Raw genomic sequence first — 23,775 nt, 5'->3', positions numbered from 1 at the left:
GACTGGTCCCAGTACTGACCCTTGGGGAATCCCAGTAGTGACCATCCAACAGCTGGAGGTAACTCCATTCACCACCACTCTCTAGGTGTGGCCATGCAGTTTTTAATCCAGCGAAGAATACACCTGTCCAAGCATTTGGCTGCCAGCTTTTCCAGGAGAAGTCTGAAATAGGTTGCAGGAAGAAAAAGAGTGTGCAGGGTAGTTGTCTCAGTCAGAGAAATGTGGAACTTGGTGTGAAAATTCTGACCTTAGCAGCCATGTGGCAGTACTTGGGTTGGTTTTAGCAGTTTAGAGCTGTTACCAAAGCAGGTTGGTAACACAAGATCATTCTAGGAGAGATTGTGTCTTGTAGACACTGGCTGAAATATGTTGATGGAAAATTTAGATCTACGTGAGATTTGTGAATGAATTGCTTGTTCTGATGCATCGCATACTTCCCCCTCCTGCATGACAAGTGCTTGTTTAACCAAGGGTTCCCTGACTCCTCTTACTACTCTGTCAGACTAAGAAAATTCATTCTCTGCAGAACAGTAACATCAGTCAGACCTAGTGGTGGTTAGAAAATTTTTGAATAGTGTTTGTTGTTTTGCATGTAGCAGAGGTCACTCTGGTGGATCCATCTCGTACATGAAAGCAAAGGCTGACATGCTAAGTACATTCCACATACTTCTGTATCCACCCACTCAATACAGATGCTTTCCTCTTCCCACGCCAGCTTCCAAAACAGTTCATCTGGGAGAAGGAAGCAGATGATCTTACGCTGCCACCTAATGGTAAACGTCAGCTTAATACATGAGATAAGAAAACAGTTTCTGGAGGCCGAGATGTTTCTTTTTAAATGGCTTGTATGGAAATGCAGTAAATTTCATCATTGAATATGATGGGCGTGTGGAAACTTGATCACAGAGATGCAGGCAAAAAAATTCTGAAAGCTGCAGAAGAGAGTTCCAGTATAGTCCTAGCTTTATGACATTAAAAAATAAAGTAGCACTTACTGTTTGTTAGGCTGATGCATCAGCTGCAGCTGCCAGCCTATAATCTCTTAGTGGATTTCTCTTACCACGTTCTGCCAGCTCTAAAATACAGTTGCCACTTTGTTTTCATATTTCTAATGAACCCAGTGCTACCAGGGAGGAATCGCCAGAGTGCACCCTTGTCCTGTTGCTGTTGGAGAGACCTTTGTTAACACCTTCTGATTTGTCGTGTTTAGTCTACACCAGTGTCCCTTACGCTGGTCTTTTTGCATGCATTATTAACACAGTACAGCTGGTACAAAGCCAGCTTCAAGGAGTCTGAATGGTACCAGACAGAGGGGGGGAGTGTACAGCACCTCTAGCTGGAGCTTGTTTATGCTGGTTGCTATTCAGAATCTGTGTTTATTTAAAGTTGCTCCTTTTGCCCTGTATACTTCTGTGGAACTGAGCTTCAAGTTACCTTGTGGTGGCTGGATCTTGCTTTGGGACCCACCTTTAAACTGCAAATATTGTCATATATGCTGAAGTTATTACTGTGAGATTCTGAAGTTCTGGGAGCAAAACAATTTTTACAAAAAAATTACAACTTGCTAAGCTGCATTTCTTGTCAGGCTTTGTTAATTACTATCTGTTGCATCCTGTTGCTCTCAGTTGGTTGTGACTGCTTGGAGGCTGTGATTTCCCCATGGAGATTTTCAACAAATCTCTGGAGAGTATAAATGCTTTGTATGGGCACAAGTTCTGTAGAAGAATTTGTTAAGGGTCCACGTATCCTGTGCTGTTAAATTAGGTTTATGGCTATTAGGCTATACAGAACCTAGAGCGTGGGGTAGTGCATAGAGGGACTTCTATTGATGGGCACTTGTGGCACAAGTGAATTGATTGTACTCCACGTTTTGAATCCGAAGTTAATGTGCGTGGCCTTTACAGGGAAGCAAGGACCACCACATCAAATGTTGTATGATTGTATTAGCTATACTCAAAATGTGTTTGAGGGAAGTGAAAGTGTATAGTGGCTTGTAACCAAATGTATTTTTATTATACTTCTCATTAATATAACCACTGTGTGAAATCTCGGTTTCTTTTGTATTTAAAATTGTTGCTGAAGGATGAAAAAGACTATTTTAAAATGTTAACTATAGATCTAGTATCATATCTAGTTCTGTTTTAGGTAATATAGTGTGCCTAGCAGAAAGTACTACTGTACAAATCCAGTATGTGTACCTTTGTTAAAATTGTAAAGTTAGTGTAATACTTAGGGTTGTCAAGGGTGGTAAGCTTCACTGTTCTTTTTCTGAGGTTTTGTGGATTCAATTTGTGGTTCCCAGTTTCTTTTACAGTGATTACTTTTTAATAATGATTAAGTATTCTTCATGAAGTGATTCTTGTATAATAAGCAAGTCAACAGAAAAATGATTTACAGTTTAATTGCATGTCATCATGATCTAAGCTTTTGCTACTAGTTCATCTTCACCCTGTAATGTTGAAAAGAATAAACCAGAAATACTCTCTCAAGTCACATATGGGCTTGTTTATAAGTAAACGGTAAGCAAGTTTTCATGAGAACAACTTCCAAAAACTGACTTATTTAATTTACTAATGGAAGTTAATGAAACAAACTTGTGTGTATGTGGAGTCAGTCTCTTTTTAGATGCATCTGGCCAGACATTCTAGAAATACAGTTGCTTTCAGTTTGAGCATTTTAGTGAGCACTTTGTTTTGAAGACAGCTGTAGCAAGTCTCTATGTAGCAAGCTGTAGCATATCTTTTAGTGGAAAAACTACTGGTAAAATGTATGATAAAAATAAGGATATGAAACCATAGAGTATAACATATTGTTAACATACCTCACACGTTCACATTCATGTTTCTGGTCTGTTGTGACTATGTCTAAAATATGTCTGCACAGATAAAAGCATTGTTAATTTATGGTTCTACACAAATACATCTGTTGGAAAAAAGCTCCTAATAACTTTTCAAGGCAGTCAAACATCAAACTGAAAAAAAATTCCTTCATTTCTGTCCTGCTGTCTGTGGACAAGATTCATTTGCAGTAATTGATTACATGTCTATCTTTCTCTATATATATAAATTACAAAATAATTTCGTTTTTTCCCGTAGGAATTGTATAGCTCATGCACAAGCTTAAACTGTCATGCATATCTCTTACAAACCTGCAGTAATGAGTAGCATTTGGTAATGGTATATTTGAGTGTGTGTGCTTTTTGTGTTACATCTGTTTCTTTTGGTTTCGGAGAACATACATGGAAATTCAGAAAATATGAGTGAAATTTTGCTTCTGTTATTGATTGCATTCACTTAAAGTGCTTGCACAGAATGTCCAAGTCTCTTTTGAAAACTCAAATTTGTTTTCTTGGGTTTATTTTGTAGCATTAAAAGTGCAGTTGTCCACAAAGATGTCACCATGTGTGGATCTAATATAAATGCTTTTTTGTACAGTTGTACTGTGTATCACATGTGAAGTACTATCCTTCAAGTTCATTTACCTACTGGGCACTAATTTGACTAATTTGAGGGTAAAATGAGGTATCCTAAATTGTCTTTAAATGAAGAATAAATTGAAACTTTCTTCTTCTTCTTACATCTGTCAGCATTTTCTGCTTACTGTCATTCATGAAATTTAAGGTCATTGAAAAACCTGAATCTCAGTACTTATGTCTTAAAGTTTTATTTTAACATCATCACTTTTTCATTGAACACAGACAAATGTTGGGACCCTCATTTTTGTTGGCTACATTTGTTTCTCACACTATTTTCCCTGTATCTCTACTTTTCATATCTGTCATCACTTTTCCTTGCCTCTCATTTGATTTTTTTCTGGTTTGTAGAAAGTATTGTTTCATGCCTCTGCTGTAATCAGGTGCTACTGATGAAAGACTTCTGTACCATGTCATTATGTACGTAGGTCCTTTGTACCTGCTTGTGCTAATGGCCATTTGGATATGAAAAGAAACTTCCAGGAAACAACTCCTCTCTATATAATTGTACTTTTTAATGTGCCCGCCTTTAGATTTGTTTCACTTAATCTGCTGTTAGCTTTTTGTAATAAAAACAGCTATCTTAAAACATGTTTAGATTACAGAAAAAAACTAAAACTAACAAATCACTGCTTTTGTGTCCATTTAAATGGCTTTTCATATGTGTTAAATGTAATTCTTAGAACTGATTCTGGATTTCTACTCCCACCCAAGTTTGCTGTCAAATGCAAAGTATGGCAGATTTTCATTTGCATACAGTATACTTTGTATAGCAGCACTCACCTCGCTTGTGAGCATCAGAGAGGGACCTCATTGTCTTTTGAGTTGGATGTTGTGATCCAAAAGTGACATAGTAAATTTTTGAAATAGATGAGAATATTTTAGTTGAAAGGGACATAAGGCCATCTAGTCCAACTGACTGACCCATTTAAGGCTGACAAAAGGTGAATTTTTTTGCCACAATTAGTCTCTGAAGATAGGATGCAGCTGGTGGTGAAGATGAGAGGAGGGAGTGCACCTGGTGGTGTACTGAGTGCATGGTGGAACAAATTTGGCCAAGTATTGTGTGTGTGTCTGGACTGAGGGATGAAGGTTGTCATGTTTTCATCAAAAAGTGCTTTAAATATTTTTATTACACAGACTTAAAGTAAATGGAATACATTTTCTAGATGAGTATCTTAGAAACTACTTGTAGTTTTAAAATGCTGTTGTAGAGAATCTGTTTTCACAAGGAATTGGCTTGCATGCTTTCTTTATGCATTTGTAAGACTTAATAAAAACTAACAAAACCTGCTGGCTGTCACTTGAGATAAGCCTGTTTTTCCTTTGTTTTGTGTATGGTGAACAGTGTATTCTGTTTTGCAAGAGAATTATTTTAACTCAGTATTTCTTTCAGTGTTTGTATATAATGGAAGTGTATTCTGTGTATCTCCCTTTCATGTTTCTGTGTGACTTCTGCTGCTCAGGAACTAATAGACAAAAATTGTGTGAGATCACTTACAAGCTGTCAAACTTTTGATGTCCTGCCATTTTAAAGTTAAATCGAAATATTTTGTACAGACAACATTTCTGTCTTATGCGTAGTGGTGAAATCAAAATGGTAAAATTAGTTTTACTTAGATTAGATTTCAGTCTTTCTCAGTCATGTTACATGTGTCTGTAATAGCAGCTTTAATTTCAAGGTGAGACACAAGTTAATGTTTCCATCTTAGAGGGAAATGATTTGGGCTTTGTTAGTTTGGGGTTTTTTGTGACTCTTTTAATTGTAAACTGTTCACAAGACTATGTTTCACTGAAGAAATGAATATTCATTTTCAGGGGCAGATTTCCTCAAAAAGATTTAGAGTCACTCTTTCCTGGGATGAGCGCTGATTTCACAAGTGAAAACTTTTCTGCTGCCTGGTACCTGATTGAGAATCATTCGACAACAAGGTTTGTTGCTATCATATAAGCAATTGTTTTAAAGGCAAGTCACTGATGGTATTTCATTATGCAGAAGATGTGTCAATGGTGGTTTGCATTTACAGCACTAGAACTGTAGTCACGATTGTCTCTGGTGTTTCTGCTTGGCTTGCAGCTTAAATCAACCAGTTTGCTCAATGTGCTTCTGAGAAAGACCTTGTTTTTAACCAGACCTAATTTATGATGGGCAGTGGGGGGTTGTTTATCCCTGTCCCCCCATGTCAGATGGAAGCTGTCTTTCTTCAGGCTTTAGGAATCAAGAAGTTCGTATGGCCTTGAGCGGAAACTCCAGGTGTTAAGTCATGAACAGAGACACAGGTTATGGGCGCTGAACAGATGACTAAAACTGTTAGTATCAATTAGGTTGTAGTTAACACTTGTGGAAAATGCTGTAGTAGCAGAAGTTGGACAAGCAAGTAGGATCTTTGAGGTAAATCCCTTAAAATCTTGACAATTAAGATTTTGATTCAGAAATACAGTTCATAGTATGTAGTTACATGAACGCATTATATAAATGTATTTTTGCATGTATAACTGAGTTCCAAAACTTTTATCTGCTTGTGTTCAGATAATACTGGAAGCCATTTTTAATAGAGAAAATGAGGTTTTCTTGTTGTTTTCAGCTGGGTATTCCAATTAGTATTTTAAAGAGAAATACTACTTTACTAATTGATTTAATATTGTTTACTACTGGTGGAAAAAGATATGGGTTGCTTCTTGGTTTTGGGGGTGGGAGGATATTTGGGTTTTGGAGCTCCAGAAATAACCATTACTCTACTTGGGAAATACTTAAATTTCCTCTCAAAATGATGGTACTTCAAAGAGCCAGAACAACAGCAAGAGAACATTATTACCTAATACTTGTATAGTGACAGCATCTTTTGAAATCAAATACCTAAGAGGAGTTATTCCAAATTGATTCTGTCTGTCAGAATATGATAACTTTGGGGATCATGAATTTTTTTCTTTAAATGAGGGGATAATTAAGTGGTAAAGAGCAAACAGCTTTTGATGTAGCTGTTCGTAAAAAATTTTCTTGATGTTTGGTTGTTGGACTGTTGCCACTTTGATGCTCATTGATGTGGGCACCAGTGACACTGCCAAGAAAGATGTAGAACAGACCACGAGTGATTGCAGGCAGATTGCAGACTGGGGACAACAGTGGAGAATGTGGGAGCCTAGGTCTTCCCTTTGATTTACACATGAAGGGGAAAGCGTCAGGTGATAGGGACACATGGCTGTACCCGTGGTTTCAAAGGAAGCGCTTCTTACTTCCGTAGCCAGATCCATGACTAAAGGACAAAGACTACCAGTGAGAAATGGAATTCTTTTGAAAAAGTGGGGTGAGAGTGTGGGAGCATCTTCGTCAGCAGGTTTGCACTTTGGTGACAAAAACTTCAAATTTGGCATATCAAGGGATGGTGATAACAGCCTGCAGTTAAATGAAGGGACAGAGTGCTACCTGTGGGTTCAATGATGGCATTAAGAGCGCTATAGGTAGTTACAAAACTAGCTGGAAGTGTCTAACCTCAAGTGCTTTTACACACTCTTGTGCTGCCTGAGAAAAAAGTAAGAGACGGCTCCATGTGGGATTAGACAAATATACTACTGGAATAAAGTGGGATAGCTCATGTACCTAGTATTTTGTGATGGACAGCAAGAGGCCACCTGAAAAAGATACCCAGGAAAGAAGAGAGGGACTTGACCTTCATGTGAATAACAGCTGGAATAAATATATGGTCTCTGTTATGGAGCAGGATGGTTGAGCTCTTTCTCAGGAGTCTGGAACGGGTGACATTGCAGTGGCATGAGGAAGTGAAGAAAGTCTTCCTTAAGCAACTTGGGGAAGTTTCCAGAGAGCAGACCTTGGCTCTTGTACAAGACTTTAATGTCCTTCATATTTACAGGAGGGGCAGCAATCCCAGGAGGCTTGTGAGGAGTTCTGGGAATGACTTCTAACATAGCGACAGTGTGGGCCTTCAGGGGTGCTACATTCTAAATCTGATTCTTGCAGACAAGGCAGGGGATGTGATAACCAGTGGCAGCAGTGGCTGTAGCAATTGTGAAGTAGTTGAATTCAAGACTCAGAGGGGTGTGGGGAAGGCAAGTAGGAGGAGCACACACCTGGGATTGGAAAGCAGTCATACAGAAGACAATCCAGTGTTTGTAACAGTTGACTGTCTGGTGCAAGTCATCTTTTGGGGTGATCATCTTCAGCAGCAATGTGTTAGGTGAGATATGGAGATAATTCTTCTGCTTGACATTGGTAAAGCTGCAGTTGAAGTGCTCTGCCCAGCTATGGCCACTGCTAAAGGAAAGATGTGAGAGCTGAGCCACAAGCCCAGGAGTGTATAAATGTCGATGGCTACACAGCTTGAATGAGTTAAGTGCTTTTAGAAAAGAGAAAACATATTTAACACTTTGTCCACTATCAGCTTAAGTACTTCATCATTCCTGCTGAAAAGAATTCCATAGATTTACATCCTTGCATGTCAACAGTTTGAAGTAATGATCTCCTCCATCCAATGGAATAAAGAGTGTTAAATTGTACTTTTAAACGAAATCTGGAGTTTTTTGCATATTAGCTCCATTTATATTGGTTTATGAAATCCAAATCTTAGTGTTGAAGGTTCAAGAGCAGTGTAAAACTCAACAGGAATAAATGCTCAAAGGGCAGGGTGAATCCAGCCATGTTTTGAATCTAATTATAAGTATCTCTTTAAGTAAAGAAGCAGCAAAACTGTTTTGATTGTGTTTTTTTTTTTTCTTTCCCATTTCAAAATGTGTAGTCTAAAAAATATTCTGGAATTGTATAATTATCTGTCCCATATAATTTGTTCTGTTTTTCCAGAAACACAGCAATGGTTTAGTTCTTGTCCTCTACATAACCTTAGCTATCAGAAATGGTAAATGTGTGGTGCACTGACATTTTGGTTAGCTTATGTCTGTTTTTTCCATGAAGGACATTCTTTTTAAGAAATCAGTATAACATCCTTTTTACTAATTCTTTTAATCCTGGCAGTATCCTGACAAATATAAATAAACTATTTTGACACACTGTTCAATCATCAGATAACATAAAACAGTGCTTAAAAGGAGAGCTGTACAGATTTTTATTACTTTGAAAATGCTGCTGGTAAGTACTTCTCATATGCCCAAGTGGACCAGTCCAGGTGATGAGTAATGTGATTTCTGTCCAGCAGATGGAAACAGAAAATTAGGCAAAATGTTGTGTCATCATCAGTATGAAAAGAGACATGCTTCTAAGTACACCAGTGTTCTTTGTCTCCCAGCAGGTGGTGATAGCCTTCTCACTGCCAGGGCTAAACTTTGTTTTGTACTCTTAATGTGCCTTTTTCTACCAGCTCTTTTTGAAATGGGCAGAATATTCATGGAATTGTATTATGTCTTAATTTTCTACTTCATTGATCCCTCTCTTCGCATCGGTGTAGCGCAGTTTGTTGTTTAATTCTGTTGTGTTGGGGAGATGGCTTTGGCATGCAGGTAGGAGGAAAGACTTTAAGGTTGAAAATCATGTGCTGTATTTGTAGTTCTGAACTTGTTCATGGTGGTGTTTTTATAGTTTACTCAGTAATATAACTACTGAGATCATATTGATCATCATCAACAAAAAATAATTATATACAATTAATGAAAATTTATTCACAACTTAAGACTTTTCAATTAATTGCAGGTGCTTGCAGAACATACAGATGTGAAATCAAATGTAAACTGGCAAAAATTGAGAAATATTACGAATCTAAGATAAAAAGAAAGCTACCATACAAACAACAATGATGAGTTGGCAATTAATGTTGCTTTATGAAGTGTCTTTCACAAATATTTCAGTAGATTGCATATAGAAACCATACTTCCATAAAGCAGGAATCTGTTTAGCTTTTCTTTATTTTGCACTAATACGGTATTCAATTTTGAACTGTATGTCCAAACCAACATAAAAATATTTAATGAATTCAGAAACAAAAGTGAGAAAGAGTTATGAGCGAAGCTGCAGAGCTAAATATCATTACTAAAGAGACTTCTAACACCTTAGTAGTTAATCTACCATGTACTAAGTGTAGTGAATTGTACTGTCACCTATTTAATATAGTACAGACAGTTAAGTAAAAGCAATATTGCATGTTCAGAAGAAACTTCTTGACTAGTTTGTATTATAAAGAAATCACTTCCATCACAAGTGATAGCAGCTCCATTTAGGGTTGAAACTAAAAAACCAAGATCTTTGGACTAAGAATGCGCTGACATTATTGAAAAGCACACTCATTAGCAATTAACTGTCCCTTAATAGTTGTTCTGAAAGTAATATGCTTTCTTTTCCAAGTACTTTGTTCTGTTTATTCATTAGCTGACTATTATTTGAACATCACTGAGGTTTTCTTGTTTGTTTTCAGTTTTGATCAGCTCAAAACGGCTGTTGTGAATTTGAAGAAACAAGCCAACAAGAAAAATGAAGGGAGTCTAGCTTATGTGAAAGGAGGTCTCAGCACATTTTTTGAAGCACAAGATGCTCTGTCAGGTAAAGATGCTTTGCACTCACTAAGTACAGTATAAAAGAAAAGACTTATATGCATGTATGCTTTAATTTAATACTAAAAATATTGTTTCTCGTCACAGTCTGTACTAAAATTGTATCATGAGCCCAAAATCTGTGTTATGCTGGTCACAAGCTAGAACTGACTAGCTGATTGTTGTGGTATATTTGCAAAAGACATCACAAAATGTATCTCACAGGAGTTGGAGGAATTAGATTAAATTGCTTAGACCACAAATGCAGGAAAGAGAAGTAGTGTTAAGCTGGAGCTAATGTTAAGATGACTTGCAAACGGGAGCAACAGAAAAAACTTGATTTTATGATGCCTTATTATTCAATAGTCAGACAGTATTATTTACATGAGTATTGAATATACCTCTTACTTTGGGCAATCAGAGAGCCTTTCTGTTCTGCTTGCCTTTGGGAGAATGCAGCACACCAGTGAGATTATCATAGTTGCCGTTTTTATGTATCTATTTATTGTATATAGACACACACAGACACAGAGCATGAAGTGTCTCTCAGGTCAAATCTCGTTGTGGGCCACTGTAGTCCTGTCTAGTGAGGCTTTGCTCTGGATAAGAAAATTTCCAGTGCCCAGGAAACCATCCCCAATAGGTTTGTCATTTACCACGAGGCTGATTACCTATCCTGGTCATTGACCCCTTTGGCCAAAATATAACTAGGTTCAATAACAAAAGTATTAAAGAATTTAGCGGAAAACCTGGAGAATGTGGTGAAGCTCATAAGAAAAGACATTAAGAAAAACTGTTATTTGGCATTCTTTAACCCTTTTTTGAGCTGAGTTTTTATTAAATGCTAGGAAAAATAATAGGCTATTTCTTTGTAATTCTTACACGTCTTGAAAATATGGAAATGCTATTTTTTCTTGAATAGTTCAGAATCCCAAATAATCTGAAACATAATCCCAAATAAATATTGAAATGTGGCTTGTTTTTCACAACCAAATCTGCTTTACATATGGAATATTAAATACTCTAAAAGATTGAGAGTTCTGTTTTCAAGAAGTTACTGCTCTGGATACAAAGTAGTGCTAACAGTGTTACCTTGTAAGATTATTTTTTGGATCAGCAAATATTTAGTTGGTTTTTAAGAAAGATAAGGCAAACCATAAATGTTGTGAGGTTTTAAAAAAGCTGAGCACAACTGAGTAATTTTCTCTTTTTCCACCTCTTAGTATAGATAGGCTTTTTGCCTTTGGAGACTGATGTTCTGATAAATGAGGAGGTCAGCATGCAAGTAGAAATGTGAGAAATATTAATAAAGGAATGGTAGGGAAAGCAACCTCATTTATTTTATCAACTACTAAGGTCTTAATTTTAAAAATATATGTAGTAGCTGTAACATTGTTTTGCATCTTTTACCTTTATCAGTGTTATTTTTACCTAAAATCAGGGTTTATCAGTGCAGTCCTTTAGCTAAATTATGAACTTAGACTTGGGATGACTCAAGTGGTTCTTGATGTCACTTTTTGTCTGTAACCAAAATGGCTTGGTTTTGTCTTCCCCTCAGTGATCTCCCTTTAGTGCTCAAAAGGAAGCACACTTTCATCTTATGTTCTTATACAGTGAGTTAAAGTGGTACAATGGAAGAATGGCCTTGATGGTGTTGTAAAAGAAAATTAGAGACTTAAAGCCTCAATATCTTATAAATTCAAAACTGTAACCCTGAAGTTCAAGGGCATCATCAATATAATATTTAGTTTTTAAATTCCAAATCCAAATTCTTAATGAGGATGAAGTACCGGTCACAGCTGCCTTCTGTAGCATTTTAATACACATTTCTCTGTTGAAATTTCATATTAAATGCATGAGCAAAAGGGGTTTTGCTTCTTTTCAGTCAATAAACCCACTCTTACTGCTTATGAATTTCAGTTTTGCATGCAGAAATACTTATTTGCCCATTCTTCCTCCTTAATGCAGGATACTTTTGTGAGAGTGTAGCTGGAAAAATTGCATAACTTTTTAAAGACTTGGACTTGCGATGGGTACAATCAACTGTTAAGTTGGATGTGGCTTACAGTAGTAAGAAGAAAAAAGGTCTTCTTTGGTGCCATCGTCTAGCACTCCTGCCCAGATGTCAAAGGTTTTTCCAGAACATTTGATTACTGCAGTTTTCTCAAGTGAAAGATGCTGAGAATTAAGAGTAAGCATTATTAGCACTGTTCTAGAGAAAGAGCTCAGATACAGATTTTAAAAAACCAACAACAAACCACCAAACAAAAACCCCCAAGCAAACAAACCCCTCATTAATTCTTCAGCATGCAGTTATGAAATTCAAGCTGTTTAACAGAAGAATATTAAATTAAAAATATCATCTGGCTAGACAGTGATTGTGCAAGATGATATGGTGGCACTTTTCTGCCCTTACACATGCAAGGGTGAATTTTTATGTCTTATTTTCTCCTTTAAAAAAGCACAACTAGAATTTGTATGCATTTCAACAAAGCTACATGAGGAATAGTTTATATTTGAAAGCTGAACAATTCAGCACAAACTCTTAGGGACATAGCCATTGTTCTGCAAACTTTTATTTAGACTCTCAATTTTCCCCTTCAGATATCTTAGAACACATTTTCTAACCCCAGTGGTTATGCTTCATAAACTGCAGGTCTGTTGCATTGTTGCTATAGAACAGAGCTACTTTTGAGCAGTTATTTCTCTTAAGTCTCCCTAAATTACTACAGGATAACTTTTCATAGGAGGATCACATTAGGAGGTATAACACTTGCTTTTCCAGGTACTTCATACTCCTCTACAGCTTTTATACATCCTTTTTTTAACTCACAGACATTTAACAATGTTTGTTTCAAATATGTTACCTTGATTAAGGAAACCCTGAATTACTAATTATTTTGCAGCTTTTTTTATTAGTTGGGACCAGTAAGTACAGTCTGATCTTAATTATATTGTCAGACTCTATTACACATTTAAATAAGTGTTAATATTTTCATAAATAATCAATGGAAAGCATAAAAAGCAGTCCTAAGATATTTATTGTATTTTGTGATTTAGAGGCTGTTTACTAAGAAAATAAGAGCTCAAATAGACCAGAACCCATCCTTGTTTGGTTTAATTTTTGGGAAAACAGAATAGCCTTATCAGATCCCCATGTCTCTCTGCCCGTTAGCTTGGCTGACAGTTTGACAGTGACTCTGCAGAGGAGATGTTCAACGGGAAGTTTGTTTCTTCACCTGAAGGGTGCTGTAAACTGAGCTGCAGGGAGCAGGGTTTATCTCAACTTGACCCACTTGTCAGCATCAGAGAGTTCAGCTGGTTCATTTCCTGTAATTCTAATTGCAACCTAGAAAGTAGCATTCCTAAAAGGGTGGCTGTTTATATGTTTGTAGTTAAGGCGTATTTTATCATCATGAGCAAATCAGGTCCCACGCAGAAGTCATTGGAAAGTTAGCAAATTAGTTTTCTTTCAATATATTTTTTTCTGAAATGCTCTTTGCAATGAACCTAAGGCTGCAGTTTCTTCTTATTTAAATTAAAGGAAAAAAATAGGGAAATTCAGTCTCTCACTTATACAAAAACATGTAAGTATGAGATCTCTGTTGGCAGGTAAAGAAGATGCTGGGATGTCTTTAAAACACAGATATTGTGAATAAATTTGAGATTTAGATTTGGCTCTCTAGTTCACCATGGCAACAGTTTTTTTTTCAGTTACAACTAAAATATATTCTACGTGATTTTAAGGAAGATGCCTGTACAAAAGAAGCACTGCTGGCTTTTACAGCACTGTTCCTTTTTGCCCTTTCCCACTCCTGTTCAGATATGTGGCCTGTAGGAATACCTGCATGATAGGGACCTTGGACTATAGCTGCCCTTTTGTCTACTACCTTTCTTGATACATAAAATAGGATAGTCTGTCTGAAATTACCTTGCTGAAATGATCCTAATCTGGGCAGTGGCTGTTTTTTTCATTTGGGTTTGGTTTTTTCCTTCCTACAGACTATTTTTACAGTTCATCCCCTAAGGCTTAGTCTAGAATGAGCATGTTAGTGTTCCAGGATTGGATTCAGGCTGAATAAGTCTGTGCTGCTGCCATTATGTCTGTTAAATTCATTTTCTCTGAAAGTAAAACAAAAAATACCACCTGAGCTATATTCAATTCTGAGTCAGACTGGGAATTTGAGAAGCTAAAAACTGATGCTTGTCTGTCATAAATGTGTCCCTTCAGTTATGACTTTTGAGGAGTTTTGTTACATTTGAATTTAAAGAGATTATGGAGAGCCAACCCAATTTTTCATTAGTGATTCTGCTTGCAAGCTGAACTGATGATTAATTTTGAAATGGCTTTCTTTTGTCCAATTCAGTGCTAGCGCATGGCTGGTTTTGCTTGGTAGCGTGTTTTTTGGATGGTATACCAGGTTTTGCTGTTCTCACATCACTGTTTTGTAACAAATCTAATTCACACTTTTGCTTTACTTCACTGGTGTATGTGATTTCAAATAGTAAAGATTTTTGTTAAACATATGGATTTGGGTAAATCAAATTCAAATATATGATTGCTACCTAAATTTTGTGCAGGTGACTTGAAATGTCTGGAATAGCTCTGTGTCTAATCCTCTGTGTGGTGTGTGTCTATTAATGTTACCTTCCTCATCCCATTTGAAGTGATAGAGTGTTGTCTTTGCAGGGTAAGAACAGTCTGCTGTTACAGCTAGTGATTTTAAAGATGATAATTTGTAGAGGATAAGAAAGAACAGGGTCATGGAAACAAACTGGCAAGAATAAAAAAATGATGCTGCATGTATCAGGCACATATCTGAGAGCGTGTCAGTCACTTCAGAGTAGCAGTTCCCCTGCATGTGTGTGCCCCATAGTAGGTGAAAGTTAGATTCTTTCAGGTTAAGAATTAGTATCATGCCTCCATATAGTCATCGTGAAGCAATAGCTGATGTCCTCTCTGCTCACTGTCTTTCCAAGTGGGTGCTCCTGTCTGAATACTTGAATCATCTTTGTGCTACACTTACAGACAAAAGCTGAATGAGAAGAATAAGTACTATCGTTGCTTCATATTTTGTCCTTACATTTATAGGCCTTCTCAGCATGCACAATGAAAAAATAGCGTGCTAAATTAGGCAATCTAAAAATAGGTGTGCTAAATTAAACTTATTGAAGTTTGCTCATTGAAAACTTGTGTTCTGATCTTGCAGCGCTAAATAACAAGAGGGACATTAAAATGAGAAATGTATTATGAGAGAAAGATGACCTGACAAAGAGTGCCATAAAGTATCTAAGTGACAGTAGATAATTTAGTTTCGGGTGAATGCTTCCTCTTCATACAATGCCTATGGTCAATTTTTGTAGTAAACCAGTTGTTATCTTAATGCAACTTTATAAAAGCAAAAGTTATCATGACTGATAAAAGGCTCAAACTTTCCTTTGTGCGAGTTCTAGCATGTCATTGTGTAGGGAGTTGGGTTTTTTTTGTCTCAAGCAAGAGAAAATCTGATCAGAGAACATTTGGACATTGACAGGAATTGTCACAGGACGTAGTGAAAATTCTCTGCCCGAGCCTGTACCTGCTTTTGTGCTGATTGCTCATGTAGCTTCTCCATCAGTTATTGTTTCAGAGATTTTCTGCTAATTTCTAGCAGAATTTCTCCAAAGGAATGCAGTTTTGGCAGCATATAGTTACTGTGTGGCTGTCATATTTTATTAACTTGGTTTTTTTTTCAGGTAAGTTAACTATTTTGTTTGAATTTGAAAAATAGTAAAGCATGTAGAAAGAGAAATAAATTTTGCAATTGCAATTTTCAAGCAACAAATTCTGCAATTGATTGCAAGTGTGCAGAAGAGTTACCTATGATTAAATTTGACCCAGACTTATCCTGCAAGCCTTAAAACCACCTTAATTTCATGCTACGTTATTCCATTTTGATTTCCATACCACCTTTAAAAGGCAACATTTAAAAGCTGCTTTTATTTTTACTATTACCTTTCACAGAGGCAGAAAGTTAGCACCAGTAAAGAGAGAACAGCATGTTCTGTACTCTTTCATTCTGAAGTGTTCTGGCAAAGGCCTGGGTCTAGTCCTAGAATTTTTAGTGCATCCATAGGCAGAATAATAAGCCACATTTTCCTGTCTATTTCCAAGACATTTGCCCAGAGATAACAGACTTGCTTTAATATAAGCCCAAGTGAGAACAAGTTGTCTGGTCTCACAATGTTTTTAGACTAAAATTTTTGGGGTTCATATATCAATAAAGCCTCCATTCCTAGCACTGTGCTTTAATTAGCTTAAATTATCATGTTAAGGCTATTTTCTTTGATTTTTGCCACTGTGTTGGGTAAACAAGCTTGAAGAAGTAAATCCTAGAGAAGCAAATCTCAAAAAGGCAACTTAAGACAATACTGCATTTAGTTCAGTATTTTGTCATTTTTGCTAGGATTAATGTTAACCAAAACAAAGCCAAGTTTGCTATGCCAGTACAAAAATATCTAGAATTCTCAAGGGACACTGCAGGAATGACCAAACCAAACTAGACTTAGTGCTATTAACTAGTGGCCATAGGAAACAAACAGCTTTTTTTTTTTTTTTTTTTTTTAGTTTTTCATGGGGTAATGTCTTAAGAGCTCTGTTCACGACAGCTTTCCTCTTCCAATAAAGGAAACCAAAGGCATTTTTATTCATGCATTGTTCTTCATTCCTCCATTGCTATTCTTTGGTGCCAGGTTCTTACAGTTACCACATGAGATCTTCAGAAATACTTTGCTGAGTCAGCCCTGCCCTTTTTGTATTTTTTCCACTCCTGTTTTCTGCATCTGACTAAAAGGATGCGATTTATTTCAGGTACTTTTTGTCTTTAACTACATTTCTTTGAAAATGAATGAGATTTTGAGATATGCCAATGCATTTCTAGACATCTTTTAGTCAGAAAATGGTAGAAAATGTTCATCTGTGTCATTTTGAGCTGAGTTAGGCTGAGGAGCTTTTGAGAATGCCACTCTTGGTACCCATCTCAAAACACATTTTAAAAACATCTAATGAGGAAATCAAGTATGAAATTTGCAAGTCAAGCAAAAGCTGCATGATCCTGGCAAGTGTGGTTTAATTTACTAGATTTATGGTTTCCATAAATCTACCAAAAAATTCCATATCCTTTCTTAGATTAAATAAAATTGTTTTCAACACAAGTAGCAATGAATTAATTGCCATTTATTTTACTACAAGGCCTGTATTATGGCTTATTTCCCATATTGAACTTTGCATGTGTTCTGGTGTATTTAGTCACAGCCTAGTGGTTGTGAGTTTTGAACTTAGTTTCTTTGCTATTACTAATCAGTATCTGCCTGCAGCTGTGAAGTTTGCAAGCCTTTAAATATTTTGACTTAGCTGGGAAATGTGAACACTTACCGGCAAAGATGATACAAAATACAGTTAATTATCTGGCCTTAGTTGAAGCATCTAGACCTAGCCTCTCCTCATTTTTATTTATTTTATGCTTCTTACAGTAAAGCTCCAAAAAATGAGCAACAGATTCTGCTAGGTTTCCAGCTGCTTTTCCAACTTGTATAGTTTGTGTCAGGTAAATCCAGGGTGAGTGGCAGTTTGAGAAAAATCCCATCCATCCTTTACTCCAAGCATTCAAAGACCCTAAATTTTCTCCTTACTCTTCTTATTGTAGCCAGTGAAGAGTTGAGAGTAAGAAGTTGAAGGTAATCTTAAATACTGGGTAGTGTGGGAAGAGTAGGATGGCTTTCCACTTTCCTTTGGCCATATGCTCCTTTCTCTTTCCTTATACTGCAGTGCTGCAACTGGGGCAAGGTTTAGACAAGCTCACTGATCAGTTAAGAAACATTTCTTCCTTAGTGAGTTAATTTTCCACCAAATTGCCTCATTGCAGCTGCCCTGCAGCTGTGTGATTGCCAGATCCAGCAGAAGGAAGCACGTGGGTGCAGGAGAACAGGGGTTGTCCCAAACAGTGTCATTCCACTCTTAGATGGGTTTAGCACTTTAGTAGAAAAAAATAACTTGAGTATCTCTAGATTCCTTCCAAACAGATGAGGTCTACAGACACTTTTCTTGACTGCTTAGACTGCTTGTCTAAACTTCTAATTCCAGGACTTTTTGTCTAGTCCCCATGGAAGGGACATGCACTTAGCTTTTTCAAAATCATTTGATGCAAACAAAGTAAGCTCAGACTTTATTAGAAAGCATTTTTCATAAAATTTTTCTCTATGAAAGCTTAAGACGTTTTTATTCTTTTGTAACTCAGCCTTGGAACACAATGAATGTACCTCTTGCTAAATCTGAATATAATGTGTAAAAATAGCTTCAGTACACAAAGTAGCTTAAACATGAAGAAGGAAATGTAACAAATTTATCGTCCAAACAGAGTGTAATTTAAGTAGGTTCAGACTTTACAGAATGTCCTAAAATACCTTATTTCAGACAATGGTTCAAAAATGCCTTTTGGTTTACACTCCTAGTTACATATGCTTAATATGCCTTTATCTATACTCTGCAGTGCTTTCCACCTTTCTGAAACTTAACACCTTGGGGGTTTTTTGGTTTTTTGCCCCACTGACATATTTTTCTCTGTCTGAATATGCGTTATGAATTGATTTAGTGGGACCATTCTTCTGGGTTTCCAACCTCAAAACTTTCAAACTAAGATTCTTGAATGCTTTATTCCAGATCACTATGCACAAATGAAAAAAAATTGTTTTCTGCCTTCTTAAAGGAAGAGGAGGGAAGAGTATATTGCTATTGTATGTTCTTTTCTGAACAAGATGACAAAGAGAAGTGCTTTAGAGAAGATGTATTTTAGCTTTCAGCAACTAGTTAAAGATCATAATAAAATTTCTAAATAAGCTGCCTTCATAATAAGAAGCTACATTTCAAGACTTTTTGAAAGTTGTAACATGGTAAATAATGCTCTTTCAAAACTTATGTACAAAAAGGAATTCCTCATCGTGTGTTTACCTTCTGTTGCTAATATATATGCGTTGATAGACATTTAGATATTACAGGTCACTTTTGGAAATGCGTAGGTGTGCCCCCTTCAGAAGCTATGTGATATTGAATTGGTCAGCAATTAATGGTCAGTAATTAATGGTTCCAAAATGCTGAATTTTAAAAATCTCTGAGGTAGTAGGTAACTCAGATTTTTGTCTATATCTATTTTTGAAGTATCTTTCCAAAAGTATGTTTCATAGAGTGATTTCAAAATATGTAAATTAAAATCATTACAATTTGATGTGTTTCCAATAGTACTTGCAACATTTGGCTTTAAAATGTCTATGTTGTGGTTGCTGTTGTGCTGAACTTGCTTTTCAGTATGTAACATTAATTGCACTACAGAAATTGGCTGCCTCTGTTTGAAACTGACATATACAAATGGAATAATGTTATTAGAGCCACTAATGTTTTTGCTATAAAATTTTAGAAGTATTCTTGTTGTTAAGTGCTGTCCACATTGTACACAAAATATGTGTGACAGTTAACACACCATCTTTAAGATAGACCTCTGTCCTTAAAATATGCAAGAATCTGTTAGTTTTAGTTCATTTCATTTAGAGGTTGATTGTCTTAAGAAATACGGTGTCCTAGTTAGATTTTTTTCCCCCTCTGATGACTTCAAGAACAAAAATAGAGTTGCTCTTGTATTTTCAAGAAAGCAAAGCTTCCTGTAATTCTTTATGTGGGATCAAGGGATTGAAGGGTCAAATTTAGATGTCTGAGAATAATGTAATTTTCTTTCTTTTTTTTTTTTTTTTTTTTTTTTTTAATTACACACTGGCATTACTCACCTGTCAACTTTATCTCCTCCCCCCCCCCCCCCATGAAAATTCCTCCTTTGAAAGAGGCTAGAGACTATAAAGGGCCATCCTGTTTCAGAATAGTCACCCTCACTCACTCCTTGCAGTAAGACTGAGGCCACAGGGCTGCCTTTCCTAAAGGTAGTTCCTGTCCTTGTTCACTTCTTAGCTTGCATCTCCGTGGCATGGGCAAGTAGGCACTGTACAGGAAACCAGTTGGCAATGGCATCTCTGTGTGCACGGTCTGTGCAGTTTATGGCAATATTTCAGACCTAGTTTAAGTCTCACCCGGTGGATTGAATTCCAGATACCTCTTTCAGCACATCAGGTGTAGTCTTGGAGTGCTTCTTCTAATGTTGTTTCACTTTAAAAGAATCCAGTTGAGGAGCTTAGGTTGCTCTGCCATACAAACCAGAGCAAGATAAGCTGTGGCAATTGAGAGGCTGGTTTCAGAACTGTATCTGTGTTTTGAACTAAAATATATCATTATTTGCTTTTTTCAAAGCACCAGGTATCACTGTTTTCAAGGGTAGCTTAGCTTCTCTCCATTCTACTGAGAACCAGCAGAAAGCAGTAGGACTTTTTTTAAGCCTCAAATTTATCTAAAGCTGAAATATATATAAAGCTGAAATAGCTGATGGCTATTTCATAGAGTAGATTTTACACATGTTAACAAATTAAAAATTTGAAAGGAAAATCATACTTTATATGTGCTGCAAATATGCAGGAATAATGCTTAAAAAAAAAAAAAAAGAGAAATACTGGTTTGTGCTGGTTGTGCTGAACAGTACAAGAGGGAAGGAGGGCTGCATGAGAGAGGGGATGTAGAAAAGAGGACTATCTACACTACATCCACTTTTCATATTTTCAGAGTGAGATAGTGTCATCACTATCTCACGTTAAACTGCTGTTAAATCTCCCCCTCCCTGAAAAAGAAATCAGAGTAAATTATAGTAAAAGAACAAATTAGTGCTCATACTAGGCATTTCCACATCCATTAGTAATACCATACAGAAATAAGAATTCAGGATTTTGGCATTTTAGGACAGGAGAAAAATAGCATCTTAAAAAAAAAAAAAAAAAAGCAACCTCCCCTCTGTTTTCCTGTTGTTTTGAGCAAAATTACAGAGAAACATCATGATGATGGTTAATGCTCCAAGAAACTCTTAAACTGTATTTTAGGAGTGCCTTTTTATAGATGAAAAGAAGTAATTGGGGAGTGTTCTAGCACTTGATTTTGGGATCATCCTAATTCCCAGTGACTCTCTACCCTTTAATTATTGGTAATTTCTTTTTGGTGACATCGTGACTTACAAAGCAGAAGTATTGTGTTTAAATGGTACTTTTCAAAATACAAATTTTAATTAATACCTGTACAAAGTGGCTAACTTAGATTATAATAGCCAATAGATTATTCTGTCCACGTATTTGTGGGTTTTTTTCCTTAAGCATTACTGTCTCATTCAAGAAGATAAAGGAAGTCTATGTCAAAGTAATGGTTAAAATTCTGCAATGTCTGGCTCTAAGCCCTGTCCTCCACTAGACTCTGCTGCCATGAAGCATGTTTGTATTTTTTTGTGTCTAAAAAGAAAAATAACACTTTATTTTTAATTTTAAAAATGTTTAAAAGTGTCACTTTGATGTAATGTGTTCCCACCTATTAAAATGTTCTGCATTTTAACTAGACACTTTATTCCAGCAATCCATCAAAAACTGGAAGCGGATGGAACGGAAAAAGTAGAAGGATCCATGACGCAAAAACTGGAGAATGTACTGAACAGTAAGTTTTGTCCTTCCAGCAGCAACTATTTATGGACTTTAGACTTTCTAACAGGCTTTAGTATTTTCCTAGGAATATTGTAGAAAGTAGAAAACAGTACAGTCTCTTGTGCCCTTCCCTGTTTGGTGATAGTGGTTCCAGGGTGTGATAATGCATCTTTTGAAATAAGTGGCAGTGTTTACCATGACCTTTGGCAGTGTTAGTGATAACAAAGCAAATAAATATCAAAATAAAGATGTTCTAAAGTATTTACTTTAGATTAATTTTGGTGGCATCTCAATGTTGAGTGGACAAGGAAAACAGAAGAACTACATGGATAGACAGAACTGTAGAAGGATGAGCTGAGCTAATTGCCAGTAAGATTACTGTAAGATGTTCAAGTAAAAGCAGAAAAAACCCCAATTATAAGCTGTTTGCAATAACAAGGTCTATTGACAGGATCTTTTTCACTTAATGTGCTGGCATTTAGACTATTTGGCATGAGCATTCTTTGTAGAAACCTTGAAAAGCTGTCAGTACTTTGTTTTCTCTTTCTCTGTATTAGCTGTAAGGTTGCAATTGAGAGAGATGGCTTGAATGTGCTGCAGTTCGGTATGTGTTTCATAAGATCAAAAAAGTTACTCTTTTTTTTTTCTTTTTTTTTTCTTTTTTTTAATTCTGGGAGTTCTGCCAAGATAATTTTACTTTGTTTCATTGTGATTTTTTTCACAGAGGAAGGGATGTTTCCCTTAGTGCTGTATCAATAAGCAGGAATGACATGCAGATAGCTGACTCAGTGTTGGAAAGTCTGAGTGTGTTTTATGAAATCAAGAAAGTGACATGGAAGTTCACTGTTTTTCTTGTCTTGTATGAAGAAAGCAGTGACTGTATGTGTGTTTGTGTGGGGAGCACAAAGAAAGCAGGGGGTTTTGTGAACAGCTCTAGCTCTTTTCATTAGGGATTCTTTAATGCTCGCAATAAAGTTGTAGTTTGAGCATTGTAATTCCCTCATCTTGATGCCTGAAATGAAAAAAAACAAACTGCCAAAAAATTTAAAAATCACCAAAAAACACCACATAAAACCTCACACCTCTATATAAAGACTATAGCGTCTTTCTACGTGTGCACAATATTTGGTACATCTAGGGTAGGAGAAAAAGAAGCATTTGCTGAAATTTTCCAGTGCAATCCTTAGTACTCTATATTTATGCCATGTCATGCACCAAGCACAGATTCCTTGGAGAGCACTTTCCCTTGTACTAAATCGTGTGACAGATTTTAAATGAAAAAGCAAAAATTTAGGTTTGTGGTATTTTCCTATATACACTAATATAAGAGAAATTTACCTATAATATGTAATTACTGTTCCATTTCATAAATGGTGGCTGAACTCCGTATGTAGACAATGCAAACTGTCTTTTTCAAACTGTATCTGTAGAGGAGCTAGTGCCAGATACTTCAGAGTGGTTTTAAGTTTGGCTCTGCTATGAAAAGAATTGGCTGCTTTTCCTCACAATACTTTGCAAGTCACGATGGGTGGGAGGCAGGGAAGTAGGAATACAAGGATGTAAAAAGAGTAAATAATATTATGCAAAATAGTTTAGGATCAAAGCTTTGTTTCTTGTCTGACCATTGAAAAGCTTCCATAATCCATGAGTAACAAGGACTGCTTTCAAAAATGACTTCAATTCTTTAGTTGAATTTTGAGTTTTATGGACTGTAGGTGCATGTTTTGAGAGACAACTGCTGTTGCGTGAGCTTGGTTACAAACCCTTAACAATGAGGATGTTTTCCACAGCATCTGAATGTATGTTAAGAGGGTTCCAAATTATTGAATTGAAATGGCATGGGATAGTAGAAGAACAGTTTGGTGTTTTAGCTGGAATTATAGATGTTTGGAGTTTTTCCTAAATTGAATTGCTAAACTAGCTGTTAAATTTATATTATTAAAAATATACACTGTCTTATAATGAATTTAATGAAGAATTGTACATTAAAGGAGATCAATCAAATTCCTTTATGTAGTTTTTTTGTCAGGCTCTATGACAGACAGCTGTTGGATAACTAGACATTTATTTTGAAGTAAAAAAATTCACGCACTGTAGATGAATCATCCATTTTGAAAACATAGTTTGTCCATATAAGAACTGAAACTTTTTCCATGGATGGTTCATCAGTAGTCAAGAGATAAAGATTATTATTAAAGGTTATTGTAGAAAGGACTTGGAGAGAT

The 23,775-nt window shown here is 36.2% G+C and overlaps 1 protein-coding gene across 2 annotated transcripts in view; it reads left to right on the top strand.

Moving 5' to 3' along the window:
• The window catches only part of EXOC2 (exocyst complex component 2), a 128,008-nt gene that overhangs the window by 25,911 nt on the left and 78,322 nt on the right, over positions 1 to 23,775 (top strand). For both annotated transcript variants that reach the window (XM_082291326.1, XM_082291327.1), the window contains exons 5-7: positions 5,291 to 5,404; positions 9,847 to 9,971; positions 21,483 to 21,563. In XM_082291326.1, the coding sequence (XP_082147452.1) occupies positions 5,291 to 5,404; positions 9,847 to 9,971; positions 21,483 to 21,563 (320 nt within the window). The remainder of the gene's footprint in view (positions 1 to 5,290; positions 5,405 to 9,846; positions 9,972 to 21,482; positions 21,564 to 23,775) is intronic.

This window comes from Coloeus monedula (assembly GCF_965178545.1).
Source record: "Coloeus monedula genome assembly, chromosome: 1".
NCBI lineage: Eukaryota > Metazoa > Chordata > Aves > Passeriformes > Corvidae > Coloeus > Coloeus monedula.
Note: the sequence above shows the minus strand (reverse complement) of the source record. Positions and strands in the feature narration are given on the sequence as shown.